This window comes from Budorcas taxicolor, chromosome 3, assembly GCF_023091745.1.
Source record: "Budorcas taxicolor isolate Tak-1 chromosome 3, Takin1.1, whole genome shotgun sequence".
Lineage (NCBI taxonomy): Eukaryota > Metazoa > Chordata > Mammalia > Artiodactyla > Bovidae > Budorcas > Budorcas taxicolor.
The window spans coordinates 115,560,659-115,576,649 of NC_068912.1; the positions used below are offsets into that span (position 1 = coordinate 115,560,659).

At 55.9% G+C, this 15,991-nt stretch overlaps 1 protein-coding gene across 2 annotated transcripts in view; it reads left to right on the top strand.

The window, feature by feature from the left end:
- Positions 1-3,830: 3,830 nt before the first annotated feature.
- AGAP1 (ArfGAP with GTPase domain, ankyrin repeat and PH domain 1) overlaps positions 3,831-15,991 on the top strand; it is a 568,353-nt gene continuing 556,192 nt past the window's right edge. For both annotated transcript variants that reach the window (XM_052638291.1, XM_052638292.1), the window contains exon 1: positions 3,831-3,993. In XM_052638291.1, the coding sequence (XP_052494251.1) occupies positions 3,831-3,993 (163 nt within the window). The remainder of the gene's footprint in view (positions 3,994-15,991) is intronic.

Below are 15,991 nucleotides of genomic sequence, written 5' to 3' on the forward strand. Positions count from 1 at the left end.
ACCATTAGGAGAATTCATTTTCTTGCCTTTTGCAACTTCCAGAGGCCACCTGTGTTATGGCTCATGACTGCTTCATTCTATCTTCAAGGTCAGAAGTAGAGCATCCTCCAACTTCTCTCTCTCTCTCAAACATGCATCTGTCTTCCTAGCACCTCCTCTAACTCTGACCCTGATGCCTCCCCTCTTATAAGGTCCCTTGTGATTATATTGGACCCAGAATAATCTCACCTCAACATCATTAATTTCATCCCATCTGCAAAGCCCCTTTTCATCCCATCTGCAAGGCCATGTAAGATAACGTATTTACCCCTTTCAGAGATTAGGATGTGGTCATTTTTGGGGGCCATTATTTTTCCTGCCACATCAAGGAAGGAAGACATGGATTGCTGGGGAAGAAGGATGCCATTTTAGACAGGTTATCAGAGGAGGTGTCCCACATGGCGCCAGTGGTAAAGAATGCAACTGCCAAAGAAGGAGACTCAAGTTTGACCCGTGCATCGGGAAGATCCCCCAGAGTAGGAAGTGGCAACCCACTCAAGTATTCTTGCCTGCAAAACTCCATGGAGAGAGGAGCCTGGGAGGCTATACAGTCCATGGGGTCGCAAAGAGGCAGACATGACTTAGTGACTGAGCAACAAGGGCATGTATGGCTTTGGAGACCAGAGGAAGGAGCTGGATTTTACTCTGAGTGGGACAGGAGTTACCGGAGGGCTCTGAGCAGAGGCTTAAAATGACCTAACTTGGGTTTTATAAAGGTCACCAGGACTGCCTTCTGGAGAATAAACGGTAAGGTACAAGGTAAGAAGCAAGGAGACAAACTGCTAGATTCCTTTCCTAGCAATAACCCAGAGGCAAGAAGAGCGCAGGTTCAGTAGGGTAGGGGCAGTGGGGTGGTGAGAAGCTGGAGATTCTAGGTCTTGGGCGGTCGAGCTGACGCTATTTGGAATGTGGGAAAGAGAGGCACCAAGGATGGTACGAGGTGGTCAGCCCCAGCAAAAGGAGGCCTGAAAAGTGAAAGTAAAGTCGCTCAGTTGTGTCCGACTCTTTTTGACCCCATGGACTGTGGCCTACAAGGCTCCTCTGTTCATGGAATTTTCCAGGTAAGAGTACTGGAGTGTGTTGCCATTTCCTTCTCCAGGGGATCTTCCCCACCCAGGGATTGAGCCAGGGTCCCCCGCATTGCAGGCAGACGCTTTACCGTCCAAGCCATCCATAACTAGGATGGAGAAGATTTCAGGAGGAGCAGAGGACAGGCACAGCAAGAGATCAGCTTGAGACAAGTCTGACTGACATTGTCAGCAAGCATCCAACAGATGCTGAAGAGACGGTTGGATATGAATTTGAGGTTCACTAACTTCACTTTCACTTTTCACTTTCATGCATTGGAGAAGGAAATGGCAATCCACTCCAGTGTTCTTGCCTGGAGAATCCCAGCAATAGTGGAGCCTGATGGGCTGCCATCTATCGGGTCGCACAGAGTCGGACACAACTGAAGCGACTTAGCAGCAGCAGCAGGAGCAACCTGCGTAAGACCCTTAAGCTGGGAAAGATTGAAGGTGGGAGAAGGGGACAACGACAGAAGATGAGATGGTTGGATGGCATCACCGACTCAATGGACACGAATTTGAGTAAACTCAGGGATTTGGTGATGGACAGGGAGGCCTGGTGTGCTGCAGTCCATGGGGTGGTGGGGCACCACCCCACTGCCCCATCCCTACAGGACTGAGCGGCTAAACCGAACTGAACCTGTATAGGGCATTCAAAGTCCAAAGATAGAAATCCCTGCATACAGAAAAGAGACACAGAGACTCAGTGGCTCTCCGTATTTAAGAGAATAAGAGGGCTGACAAGCCAGGAAGACAGTAGGAAAGTCTGGTGAATTCGTTGTCCCAGCAGCCAGGAGAAGAGGGGTTCAAGCAGGGGAGGGCTCACTGACTGCTGAAAGGTTAGGAAAGAGGAAGCCACACTGTCCGCATGTGCGTTACCACAGTTACGGCGGATGCGAGGTTAGTCAGAGGCGGACCACGCAGCGAACCATGAACTGTGCCTCAGTGCATCAGGTACCCCAGAGAGACTGGGGAGAGGGAGCAGGGGGTGAGCAAAGGCTGCGAGGGCTGAAGGGAGACGGCACATTCGGCTGGGGGAATTGTGAGTCCAGAGAGTGTAACTCAAGGATGCTGGATACCAGCTTGCGGAAGTCACACAGGCTGTAACTGAACCAGGCGAAGGTCCAGTGGGCTTTCATCAGGGATGCCGGGCAGCAAGAGTCCTATTTCCAAAAGGCCACTTGGAGGGGTGGGGGCAGGGACCAGGCCTGTAGGTGCGCACAAACCTGGCCCCGGAGCTCAGCACGTCTGCAACAATCCGGTTTGCCTCAAACTTTTGGGATTAGCCCCCCCTGCACGCTGGGGCCCCTGCAGCAAAGCGGTCCGCCCCCTCCCCCTCCCGAATTGACGCGGGGACTGGGGTGGGTGCGCAGCCTGGGGACCGACGCAGAGCAGGCTGCAGTTAAAAATTTTTTTTAAAGAAAAAGGACGCCTAGAGACGCTCCATGGTGTGTCACCGCACCTCGTCGCGTGCCGGTCCAAAGTACACTCGTGGAGTGTGAACGCCCGCGCCGTCACGGCTAAGGAGGCTCTTCGCCTTCGGAAAGAAATTTAAGTTTATTATGGAGAAAGCACTCGTGTCACTTTCGCAAAAGGAGACAGAAAGTTTAAAAAAGGGGGTGGGGGGAGGCGAGGTAACAAAGCGCGGTCGGGGGCCACGGCGAGCGGCACAGGCTCCTCCAGCCAGGCAGTTAGAGGCGAACAAAAACGCGGGAGGGGTCGCGCACCGCCTCCCGGGTGCCGAGGCGCCGGGACGCGCGCCGGGCAGCGCCGGGACCCGGGGCGAGAGCCGGGGCGAGAGCCGGGCCGCGAGTCGGAGAGCCCCGCCCCCCGGCCCGGGCCCCGGCCGCGCGTCGGCCCGGGGGCGTCTCGCGCGCCGCCTCCCCGCGGTCCCGGCGGGGCCCCGACGCAGCGCGGACTACAAGTCCCAGGAAGCCCAGAGGCAGGCGCGGGGCGGGGCCTGGCGCAATTCCCCGGGATCTGGCGCGCTGGGAAGCGCCGCGGAGGACGCAGCGGCGGCGGGCGGCGGGCGCGCGGGCGCGCGGGGCGCGGGCGGGGCCGACGTGGGCCGGGGCCCTGCGTGCCAGGGAGGGGGCTGGCCGGGCAGGCGGCGGGCGGCGCTCGCAGCGGGCTCCGCGGCTTGCACGGCGCCTGCGGCTCGGTCCCAGCTCGGCGGGCGGCGCACAGCAGGCTCGGCGCGGGCGGCCCCGGCGCGCCGGGCGGCGCAGGACGCAGCGCGCGGACTTACGCCGCGGCCGGGGAGCCCCGAGCGGCGCGGCCACTGCCCCCGGGCCGGCCCTCGGCCCCGGCGCTCGGAGCGCGGCGGCCGCCTGGGCTTTAATGGCTGCTCGGCGGGGCAGCGCCTAGGGGTGGAAGGCGACTGCGGCACAGGAAGGCGCCCGATCGAGCGTCCTCCGGGGGCCGGCCGCGCGCGCCGCGGCGCGCTCCATGGGGGCCCGCTGACCTGGGGCGCCGGGGCCCGCTCGCCCGCCCGCCCGCCCGCCCGCCGGGCGCGCGTCCCGGCCATGAACTGAGTCGGCGGGCCGGCCCCGCGCCTGCTCCGCCCGCTCCTTTCTTCTCGCGCCTCCTCCGCCCGCCGCCCGGCGGGCCCGGCTCCCCGGGGGCTGCGGCGCCCGGGGCTCGGCGGCCCGCGGGCCCCGGGGCGCGGGGCGGCGGCGGCGGCGGCGGCGGGGGGCGCGCGGCTCCGGGCGCGGCGCCTGCACCATGAACTACCAGCAGCAGCTGGCCAACTCGGCTGCCATCCGGGCCGAGATCCAGCGCTTCGAGTCGGTCCACCCCAATATCTACTCCATCTACGAGCTGCTGGAGCGCGTGGAGGAGCCGGTGCTGCAGAACCAAATCCGGGAGCACGTCATCGCCATCGAAGGTGAGGGCCGGGCCGCCGTGGGGCTTCTGGAGGGCGGGCGCGCGCTCGCGCGAGCGTGTGTGTGCGTGCGTGTGTACACACGCGCCGGGCCAAGGCACGCGGCTGCCCCGCCGAGTGGGCACTGCGGTGCTTCTCACCCCGCAAGGCCGGGCGAGAGCGGAGGGGGAGGCCGAGAGGGCCGGCGAGCGCGCCGCCAGAGATGGATCGCCGGCGATAATGTGCTAATGGGCTGTAGATTCTCCGCTGAGAAAGTGACTCTGTGCGGCCGCGTCCTGGGCCACCCGAGTGACCCGGCCCAGCCATAAGCCCCCGGGGCGGCCGGAGCGGTTGGCGCCCCTGGCCCGTGTGACAGGTCACTAGGCCGGGGCCGAGCGTCTTGCTAGACGTTGAAGAGGTCTTTGGAAAAGTGCTGCTGCTGGGGGCGAGGCTCTGGCTGGCAGGTTTCCTCCGCAGGGTAGGGCCAACCCCTTTGGTGTATTTGCCCATTTTGGGGGCACAGTCAGTGGAGGCAACGGAACTTAGACCCAGCGGAGAACCAGCCCCGGATGCGGACAGCACCTCAGGTCCGACCCACCTGCTCCTGCTCAGAGGCTGGTTTCCTCTACAGTGTTTCCCACCGACATCCTGCATCAGATCAGAAGAACTCTCTCGGGGGGCGGGGGTCACTTTCACACGCCTGGCACTGGGATGCCACCCACCCTTCCTGCAGGTCGGGTGAGGCAGAGGTCCTCAGGAGAGGTGCCCGGAGTTCTGCCTCTCTGGGGCCAGTGTTTTCTCTGGATCCCTGTGGTTCTTATTTCTCTGCTACTGAGCTTCCAGCTTATCCCCTTGCTTCCCCCACTTCTTGCTGTTGGCCAGTGATGGTAAAAGGTCTGAAGGGTGAGTTGTCTGTAATATAGAATTGTCCCAAGCAAGAGTCCCTCTGGCCGCTGTTGGGGAATGCTGAGGATGTTCCGAGGCCTGGCCAGGAGTGTGTCCGAAGCCCAGCTTAGGCATCACGCAGCTTCGGTCCATCTGTAGGCAGGGGGCATTGGCCTTGGGGCCAGGGGGTACTTTGCCTGAGTGCCGTGCAGCCTGCACAGCTCACCTTAGAGTGGCTGGGCTTGACGCCTGGCCGGTTAGATGGAGAAGGCGGTGTCGATGCTCTTGGCATCTGGCGGCCCCATGGACTTGAACTGCGTCCCAGCTCAGCTGCCCGATCGGTGTCCTGTCTCCATAGGGGACTTGCTAATTCCGGGAAGGATCTGGATGGTGCTCCAGCCTTCTGCAGGCCTGGCTGTCCGAGCACCTGCTGCCCCGCTGGCCATTTAAGATGCTTCCGGTTTCCTCGAGAGGCAGAGGCTCCTGTGTGCCTCTGGCAGGACTTGTGGGAGGCCTGGGGGACCAGCGCAGGGCCGCTGATGCTGGGCAAGCTGGCAGGAATGCCTGCTGATGCTGGGCGAGCTGGCAGGAACGTGCCTCCAGGGTCCGGGCTCCGGCGCGGTGGCCACTCACGTGAAAGGCCCCCTGCTCCTCTTGCTCTTTCCTGGCAGCATCCACGGGAGTCTGATAAAACTCTTAGAAAGCTGGTACCGAGCATTGGATGCACCTGGCCGAGAGCGCCTAGTCTCCGTGCAAAGACCTCATCAGAGCGTCCTTCCTGCTGCCTCGGGTCCATTTCTCGTCTTTAAGCCCAGCTCTGGGGTCTCAGGCGCTCCCCACGCAGCAGTTTGACTTTCTAGCAAGAGGATGTGGTCTCATTCTTCTTTTTTGGAAAAAACAAAAACAAAAATCCATGTGGTTCCTCGATGATGGTTTCTGGTAGCTCAATGTCTGTCTGCCTGTACACACTGAGACTTTAGGCTCCTTCTTGGCCGGAAGCCTTGTCGTTTGTTGATGAGACTCAGAATCAGTGATGAATCCTGCTTGGGACTTTGACAAGGCTATTATTTTTTCTGTTAAAAAAAAAAAGGAATGTCTGTGTTGTGTCAGGGCTGCGGTTTATTTAACGGGGCTCTAAGAATCATTCAGATATGCCTCCCTTTTTTGTGTTATTAACAATGATTGCACCTTTCATTTGTATAGAAGAACTTTAGCAAGTATGCTCTTATATTCGTAAGCTCCTTGTGTGGCTGTCCCGACCCTGGGGGAGAATGTGGGCCAGATTCATTTTCTAGAGGATGGAGCTTCAGGGAAGGTTAATGACCTCCTGAACATTTGACTGAGGTCAGAGGTGAGTCTGAACCAAAGGATCCTTGAAACCTAGGTCTGCAGGCTTCCCTGACTCCCCAGCCACCTTCTGCCGCTCCTCCTAATGAAATTCGTTGTTATAATGAACTGTTCCCCCACTCTGTGCCAGCTTTAAGATGCAGTTGTGATTTCTATCTGCGCCATTGATATTTTGGAAGCCGAGAAGATTGATCAATTGTGGCAGGACGACATTTTTCCTGTAACAAGAGAAGAACACAGAAGCAGTTTGGTGCAGTTGTGTAGGGCATGGGTTATGGGTTCTTCCCTCACCCCAGATGGGGGAGCATGGCCCTGGGGTACGCAAACTGTAGACGCGTTTGTCAGAGCTCTGTGCCGTAACCGAGCTTGCGCTCCGGAGCATCCCAGTAGCCTTGAGGAGCACACACGTATCTGCCCCTGCCTGTGAACCTGGGAGGTGAGGATGGCACCATGGTAAGTGTACACCTCCTAGAATTTTAAAGTCTGTGCGCATCAGAGTCAATTGTTTTAAGAATCGCTTGTCCCAACGAACAGGGAACATCATCTGCATTTTAGAGGATGTCCAGCCAGGCTTTATTTTCTGTCTCGGTGAGTGTATGCACAGAATTGGAGTCATACTTACAAAGCTACTTGATTGGCGCAATGTGAGCACTTTTCCATGTTATGAAAAATTTTGAGGATAACGATTTTTCACCTTGGCATAACATTCCAGCATTTGACTGTGTCATAATTTACAGAAACTTTTCCTGTTTTCTGGCACCTTGAAGCATTTTTGTTGTGGAAGAGAGGAGTGGGCTCGTCGAAGGGAAGGAAGTTTCGGCTTGTGCTTGTTTTCAAAGTGATTCCCAGAGAGTCTGGATTGGAAAATCTCTTAATGATGGACCAAATTGTGTAGATTTTAGTTGAAAGGGCTCGCCAAGAATCCCAACCCTGAGTCGGGTCTGTGACCCTGTTTGAAGGCACGGGAAGTGTGATTTAATGCTTAGTCTTGTTTTGAAACATTGCCGCTGTTAAGTTACTTCAGTTTCGTGTCCGACTCTGCGCGACCCCATAGATGGCAGCCCACCAGGCTCCTCTGTCCCTAGGATTCTCTAGGCAGGAATACTGGAGTGGGTTGCCATTCACTTGCCAAAAAAGAAGAAAGAAAGAGTTTTTCCAAAAATTTACTTGCGGCAGAGATGTATTTTTTTCCCTCAAGTATCTGGAGTCTTAAGGAGGCATTGCCCGTTGTTTTCAGATTTACCCCATCAGTTTTCTGGGGTGTCCTCCAGAGGTGTGGCTGGCACCCCAGGTGTCCTCCATGCCTGGAAGCGAGCTGGGACCAGCTGTCTCCAGGGTGAGCATCCTGCCTAGGGTCCCCACTCCGGTTCTTCTTGAAAAAGCCCATCTGGAGTTGATGAGGTTGAGGTAAATGCATCAGCTGCCTTTCTTGTTAGATAAAAAAGCTTGCTCTTCCTGCATGGGTAAAGCCTCTATTAGCGATTGCATGTTGTAATTCAGCTTGCCAGCAGCTGAACAGCGATGCGGATGACAACCCAGCCAGCTTATTCAGCCGGCCTACGGCTGAGCCCCTGACTGGTCTCATGCCTCCACACTCACCAGGCAGCAGCTCAGGGGGAACTGAGTGCCCTGCTGGCCCCGTTGGTGGTTTGTGTGGCTTCCTTGAGGGTTTGGAGAAGTCCCGGCGTTCGACAGAACTGTGCCTGACATGCCGGGTCAGGGCACTCACGGGGGGCGTTCAACGGTGGAGCTCTGGCACGTGGGGGACCTGGGAAGATGGGACAGGGGCCCCCCTTCCTCCCATGGTGCAGCCACTCCGTTGAGCATCGTGTACAGCAGAGAGCTAAGTGCTTGACCTGCATATCTCCATCCGTCTTGTGATGATCCCGTGACGTTGATGCCACCTTTGAGGCCCAGAGGGCTTCCCTCATAGCTCAGTTGGTAAAGAATCCGCCTGCAATATAAGAGATCTGGGTTTGATCCCTGGGTTGGGAAGATCCCCCTGGAGAAGGTTAAGGCTACCCACTCCAGTATTCTGGCCTGGAGAATTCCATGGACTGTATAGTCCATGGGGTTGCAAAGAGTCAGACACGACTGAGCGACTTTCACTCTTTACTTTGAGCCAGAAAGGGTAAGAAACTTGCTCGAAAGAGATGAGCAGGGCTGATCATCCTCAGGGCTGACTCTCCAGCCCTTTCTGAGCGAGTGACGGGACTCCTGGTTACTCACAGTTCCTACAAGTCGAATGTACAAACCATCCGAGCCTGTGCTCCCCACCCCTTCCTTTATCCAAGAGAAGAAGGGTTTGCGGACGCTGCCAGTGGCTGGAGGTCTTATGTTCTCTGTGAAGTTGCTTACCTCAGCAAAACTGTTGTAAGAGCCTGTTTTCCTATGGAAATTTATTTAATCTGGTTGTTGCAGGGTTAGGGAACAAATACCTTCTCCCTGCCGTTAGGTGAGCATAATTCTTCTTCAATACTATTGACTGTATTCATAATATTTCAGGCTTCATCAAAGTTATAACCATGGGGACTTCTAGTTATTGATATGAGTATCACAGTCTCCTCCTTAAAATTAATTCTCAGGTGGCTGTTTGTCCCTTCCGAATTAAATTTCATACCTTAATGGCTTCTGACCCTTCCAGAATCCAGGCGTCCTTTCTACCTGGCTGGGATCAGCGTGTTCCTGGTCTGTCCCAGGCTCTGTCCCAGCTCTCTGAACAAAGCTCATCTCCTTACACCAGTCCAGCCTGAGGACTGGGGTTTCTTTGAGGAAATCAAGTCATGCACATTTTTATCTCCTCAGCGATGCTGTGTGTCGTGTCTGGCCCTTGGAGGATGCCCAGGAATTGTCGAGGGTGTGACTTGCCGGAGGGTCTCATGTTTTTTCTGGCTTTTGGGGCCTCTTGCTCCTCACTGGTGATCTGATCGGTGTTGATCATGCAGAGAGGGTGTTCTGAAACTTGTCACGAGAGCACAGATGCTTGGACTAGGGTGCTTTGCGGTCAGGTGGTGGTGGTTAACCTGGGTGTGCTGTTTGGGTAGCAATGAGTTTTTTTTCTAGTGCATGTAGGGGAAGAGAAAGATTTCCTTGCTGAAGCCTGGCACCTTTTTCAGCCCAGCTGTCTGCAGGAGGGTGGTGCTTTTTCTGCTGGTGTGAGTGAGTTTCAGGTGCAGAGTCTGTGTCATTGATAGGGACGAGTGAGTGACAGGTCTGGGTGGCTGACAGTGTGGTATCTTCAGTGGAACATTGAGAGTCTTGATTCTTGAAGTTCAGTGTGCAGTCAGATCACATGGAGGGCTTGGGAAAGCAGAGTTACTGCTTCTGTAGGTTTGGAGCAGGCCAGAGAGCGTGCTGTTGACAAGTTTCCAGAGGATGCTGGCTTGTGGGTCCACACTTTGAGAAGCAAGGTCAGGGAGGGGAGGGCAGTCCAGCAGTGGACTGGGCACCTTCCCTGGGCGTCGCTCTCAATCAGTGGAGGAGGTGTCCTCTCATCCTCCCCTGTGGGGGACCGGTGGGGGCCAGCAGCCCTGGCCATTGCTTCTGGTGACTCAGCTTAAACACAGTGGAGGAGGGATTGAAGCCCAGGTTTGAATGGGTTCAAGTCCATGTTCACTTCGCCTCCAACGATGATGCTGATCAAGGTGCCCTGCCAGGAACGTGGTGGGTGGAGGATGGACATTGCCAGGGGCAGGCCTTCCCCTTTGGCTTATGGTAAAGAATCCACCTGCAGTGCTGGAGACAAGTGACATGGGTCTGATTCCTGGAAGATCCCCTGGAGAAGAGCATGGCAACCCAGTCCAGTATTCTTGCCTGGAGAATTCCATGGACAGAGGAGCCTGGAGGTTCCAAGAAGTTGGAAAAGACTTGGCGACTAAACCACATGCTCCTTAGTCCCTCAGGACTAAGTCCCGTCTGGGGTTCCCTGGACTTCCCCTTCCTGTCTTGCGATGGTGGATTTTTAGGGAAATCTCCTGTATGTTTCAGCGAGGTTCTTCCGTATTCACTTGTTGTGATGATTTGGCAGGTGAAACATCCTTGTGTTTGTTCTTTTGCTGCTAAGAGGGCGTTTCCCTAAGAAGGAGAGCAATCTGTTATTAGCAGCTTAAGAGGGCTGTTGGGGGCCCTGGAGGAAGTGACTCAGGAGGGAGCTGCAGCCTCCACCGGGGAGCCTGGAGCCCTGCTTACTGCTGCCTCTGTTTTTTGTCCAAAGCTGGCTTTTTATTTTGTTAAGACTGAAATCCCCTATTCTGCATCCTTTTTTTCCCCTGTGTGCCCTGCAGGTGTTTATCATTGGTGACACTGGGGCTGGTTTTAACTACTGATTTGGTCCTGTCTCTTGGTTTCTCAGCGTTCAAGCAAACCCCTGTCCCCTGCCCCCCACCCCTGGCCCAACACTCCAGATTCTTTGAGGCCTAAGTGATTGAGTTTGGCAAAGCCGATCAGGCTTAGTTATTTTTAAAATCCAGGGTTCGGGGTTCTGATCGGGTGCTTAGCCACGTAATTCCTCCGCTCTGTTAAGCACCTGGCTCTGAGAAGGAATGTGCACCCTGCAGATGTTTGTCTCTAATCTCGGCAGCATCTGTGATTCTCCTGGGTGTCTGAGCACCGGGCCTCCCCTGTGCCACGTCCTTCTGGGAGCTCTGGGCCTCTGAGGGCCAGGGGGTCACTTTCACTATCCTGTTTTGTGGTATGGGAAGCCTGCACACGGGGCTGCAAGGCTGACCTGTCCAGGGGCAGAGCTGGCATTGTCATGGGTCCCGTCCCTCCCCTGTGCCTGTGCCCATGACTGACCCAGGCCAGGAAGGGCTTACTTCCACCTGGGAGCTAAGGAGGGAAGGAGAGAAGATACCAGCGCCAGCAGAAGAGGTCTGTTAATGGACCCTTTGAGTAACCAGCCAAATAGCTGTGTGCGAGGTTGGGACATTTTCCATAAAGAGCAGACTAAATATAGGCTGCAGGGTGGGGCCCATGGCCTGAGCTGGGTGGGGGGTTGCTGTCATCACTCCCATTTTGTTTCTCCCACTGGTAATCAGAACTCGCCACCAGCCTGAACAGGTGGCCACCCTGAGCTCTCCGGGAACAGATTGGTGTGTTTGTTTAACCAGGGGCTCATTTGCAATTTTCACACTTCTCTCGCTGTTTGATTCGGATTGTCTTTTTTTGGGCTGCAGTGTTGGAGTATTTGTGCAGTGTTTCTACACAAGCAACTGTGTAATCTTAAAAACTGCTCACGCTGTCTGCTTGTCATTAGCATCATGCTTCGAAGCTGCCTTTTATTTATTTATTTTTTTCTGAAAGGGTGGGAAACACTTTTCATGGTTCTGGGAGAAGCATTCCAAATAATTACCGGCCATGTTCACAAACGATTTATGTTTGGTCTTAGAAATGTCAACATCCAGCAGGCCCTTGCAAATAGAACCATGTTGCTTTCCAGCTTAGCACACAAAGCTCCTGTTAACAGATTCTCAGATAATAGTCTTAAAGAGGGTACAGGATCTTTTAGGAAGTGGGTTTAGCCTTATTTCAATGCATTTTTAGCTAGTATGGACATGCGATACCACGTCTACTGAGGATACTTGAAGGAGTTAGAAAATTTTTTTGCATGAGTGCCTGCAGCAAAGCAAGGCACCCCTTAGCTTCCTGAGTTTATTCCTTCACCTTCTCCACGTGACTGCTGCTGCAGCAAGAGTTGATGTTATAGATGCGGTGACTACGGGCACGCTTTTGTAATGAGGTAAATAGAAGTGGGTCCGGAGAGAGTGGAGTGGGCTGAAACTCTGCTGTTTGTGTTTCCAGGGATCCTTGTCTGGAGGGGAAGATTGGCCCATTTTCCAGGGAGGGCACTTCCGTGGGCCATCCCGCCTGCCTGCCCCGCCCTTCGCTGCAGTTTCTATGGATCTGGGCTCTGCCATGAGCAGTGCCTTGGTTTCCTCCTGTCCCGACACCGCTGCTGTTAGTTCAGGCTGGTGAACCTGGTCTCAGACAAGCAAATGGTTGTTTCAGTTTTACTTTGGACCGTCAAGCCTGGATCTCTGATTTTCTGTGTATTACTGTACCATTAGGAATTTGGGGGTTGGAGGTATTGAGACAACTTCAGATGTGGTAGCTTTTTGGGACTCTTTTTTGGGGGGTGGGGGTGGGGGGCATAGAACGTAGATCTAGAAGGATACCCAGGTCCTAAGGGAGGGTGTTTTCACAAACTGACCACGTGGGTACGTCCTGCATCCAGATCAGAACAGCGAAGTTGGCCAGCACAGGGCAAGACCCCTCTGTGTTGTGTGTGGTTGGAGGTGGCTGCTTCTGCTTGCTCACCTGCTCTCCCAGCGATGGGCATTTGGGTGGCTTCCTGTTTGGGGCCGTGGGAATAGGCCTGCCTATTAGGGCACCTAATATAGGACACCTCTGGTGTCCCTGTTCCTTTTGGTGAGGGGGTGGTTAGTGTCCTGTTATCCCTTCCCCCAGGTCAGCAAAGCTGCTCCGAACCCACTCTGTCGGCAGCCCTGTCTGGAGGGACCTTTCCTTGCTGTTCAGGGTTTACACCGCAGACCCTCAGGATGGAGGCTGCCTCCTGCCTGCCTCCCTCCCTTGCCTTCTTTCCAGCTGTTTGTCCACAAACAGTCAAGTGCCTGATACGTTTCCGGCACTGTCTCAGGCGTTAGATTTTAGAGTTAGGGTTGTCTGTGGGCTCTTCATTCCTGGTTAGTGGAATGATTACAGCTTCATACACAGAGCAGTGAGGGTGCAACCCTTCAGCAGGAAATGGTTTCCTTGAAAATGCGGAGCAACCCCCAGGGTCCCCGCAGCTCTCCCGGGCTCTTGCTTGACCTCAGTGGTCAGTGGGGGCTCTCTTGGCTGAGTCCAGACAACCCCTCCTGCCCCTGGAGTCCATCTCACGCCCCTGTGCCCTCCTGTCCATGTTGCTGTCTGAAGGGAAACGCCTTCTGCAGCTCTGGGTTCAGACTGGCCTGCGGTCTGAATGGTCAGTCTCTGCTGTTTGTGGCGATTATGCGGAGACGCAAAGGGAAGAAAGCTACAGCTCTCTGTTACTCTCGAGGGGTTGTTTTCTTTGCTCCTCTGACTGTGTCCTGGGAGCTGCCCTGCACAACCCGCCCCCCACCCCCAAAAAAGGCCACACTCAACCCAGGAAGCGTGTAAGGACCCCGGGGCTGGAGAGAGAGGGGCGTGTGCCTTGAGAAGTCTCCAGTGGCAGTACCAAGGCAAATATTTATTTTGAGGGATGGGGGCTGGGAGGGCCGGGCTTCCCCTCACTTTGTTCAGCAAGCGTGGGAAGCGGCCTGTGTGAGGAGTCTGGGCGGGGAGATGCTATCGCCTGCGGACCTTGGGCAGGACGCTGTTTTTTGCTTCTGGGGTGCAGGCAGACGGGTGCCCCCGGAGTGCCTCTCCCAGGGCAGTGGGAACTAGCCCAGGAGGCCACACCGGTCCATACTGGGGTAGACAGATGGGGGCAGAGGGGTTACCGGACAGGGAGGCTGGTGGGACACGGGCAGAGGGCTGAGGCTCTCAGGGAGGGTGGGTCGTAGGAATGGACCATCCAGAACCCCATCTCCGCAGCCGGCAGGGACCTGGGGAGGGCGGGCGGATGGAGAAGAGCCTTGTGAGCCCCAGAGAGCAGGCTGGGAGCGCTTTTATGTATTGGGCTGTGGGAAACTACTGATTATGGATTTCCGTTTGGACAGGGCGGGGGGTGGTGATGCTCGGGGCTTGCTGGGCAGAACAGAAACGTTGCGGTGGCTGCGGTGGTGGTGGGGAGTGGCCGGCAGGTTCAGAGCTGGGCTGCTCTGAGGGAAGGTGGGGGCCGGGGCAGGGGGGCAAGGAGGGAAACAGAGGTGCGCCCCCCGAAGAGGCAGGTGCAGGCGCGAAGGGGCCTGTAACTCGCCAGGTGGAGGGAGCGAGGTCTGACCCTGGGGACGCAGGAGTGGGACCGTGTTGGGGCAGAAGGGTTCCACCTCCAGATGCTCCAGAGGTTTGGGCAGGAGGGGTGCTCAGCTACCAGGGGCAGTTCCCCAGGCACCAGGATTTGGAGAGGAAGCACGCAGCCCCTGCAGGGGGAGCTCCGATGGTTGGTTTCGGGAGTCACCCTGCCTGTCATCCCGGCTAGGGGGCCGGCATCTGGACCTCACGGGCCATCAGTTCCCCCTCTGCAGATTCTTTGGTGGGTGTCAGGGGCACGACAGCCCCTGGGGAGTGTCTCTCGCCAGGGGCTGAATTGTTTCCCAGGGGGAGGGGGACCTGTGCAATTGAGCCTGGGCTGCGGTGGCCCCTCAGGTCCTGTTCACCCCGTCGGTTAGTCTCCTGGACGGCTGTCCCTGGCCCAGAGCGCAGGTCCCGTGGCGCTCCGCTGGTGCCTGTCTCCACCTCCGACTCGGCCTGTTAGGTGTGTATCTTCTCACTTGGTGGCTCGAGTCCACAGACGGGCGGAGGCCACGTGCTGGCAGCGCAGAGATGAGCAGGCTGCTCGCTGTGTGAGTCAGGGCGGGCGGGGGCTTCAGGCCGGGTGTGCGCTGGGCTGGGAAGGCTGGACGGGGCTCCTGGGGAAGTGAAGTCGCTCAGTCGTGTCCGACTCTTTGAAACGCCCTGGACTGTAGCCCACCAGGCTCCTCTGTCTATGGGATTCTCCAGGCAAGAGTACTGGAGTGGGTTGCCATTTCCTTCTCCAGGGGATCTTCCTGACCCAGGGATTGAACACAGGTCTCCCGCAGTGCAGGCAGACTCTTTACCGTCTGAGCCACAAGGGAAGCCAGGAGCTCCTGGAGGAAGCCCCATTTGAGCCCCAGAAGATGGGAAGCGCATGCCACTGGGGGTGGGGTGGAGTGGGGAGTGGTCATTGATAGGACACTTCGGTCTCTTACCTCCCAAGGAGGCTTTGGAAAACTCATCTCTGCCCAAAGAAATCTCCCTGTCTTCACACAAAAACTTTTTTTTTTCCCCACTTAAAAAATTTTCAGTTTTACCCTAGTTTCTCAATTTGGATTTGCTTTTCTGATCATCTTATATTGGGGCATAAGAAAATTATGTATCTCTTTCTGCCTACTGCCTAAATCTAGAGTTTCCCCCTCAAACATCCCAAGCCCCAAGTGCTTTCGCTCAACTGGCTTGGCAGGAGAATCTTGCAGTGGGGCGCAGTTGGGTCATGTGCTTCTGAGAGTCATGGCGACCCTGCCTGGCTGTTCAGCGGGGTCTGGACGTCTGGGAATGCTGCTTTTCTGAGAGTGGCTCGGAGTTCTAGACTTTGACTTCAGAGCCTGTGTTTGTTTGTTTTTTCCTAGAGTTCGAACTTCTGCTTCTGGTGAGGTATGCAGGTTGAGGGGGGTCACGCTCAGGATTTTCGGTTTCCAGATCACCTTCTTGGATATTAAAGAGTCTCTGGGTGGTCTGGAACGGTGGGACCCTGCATGCACTGCTGGAGACACCCGGGCGTTGGGTGTACCTCAGGGAACGGCAAGGGAGACCCCACACCTGAGTCTGCGGAGCCCTTACCCACTGGGTGGGCTGTGGGCACCCACTCTGGGCGTCTATGTCCCACAGCCTGGGGCCTGGGATTTGTGTGAACAAGACGTTTGCTATTAAGAGAGATGAAAGTCATGTTTACAAGTCAGGAAGGATCTTTTGCTCAACATACTGTGTTGAAAAACTTCAAACATAGGAAGAGTTGAAAGAATGTTCAGGGTGAAGTCCTACATACCCATCGCTTTGCTTCTCTGCTTGCGTTGTATCTCTCTCCATCCAGAGCATGACTGTTCAGTTGGCATTTGTAACAGAATGCAGA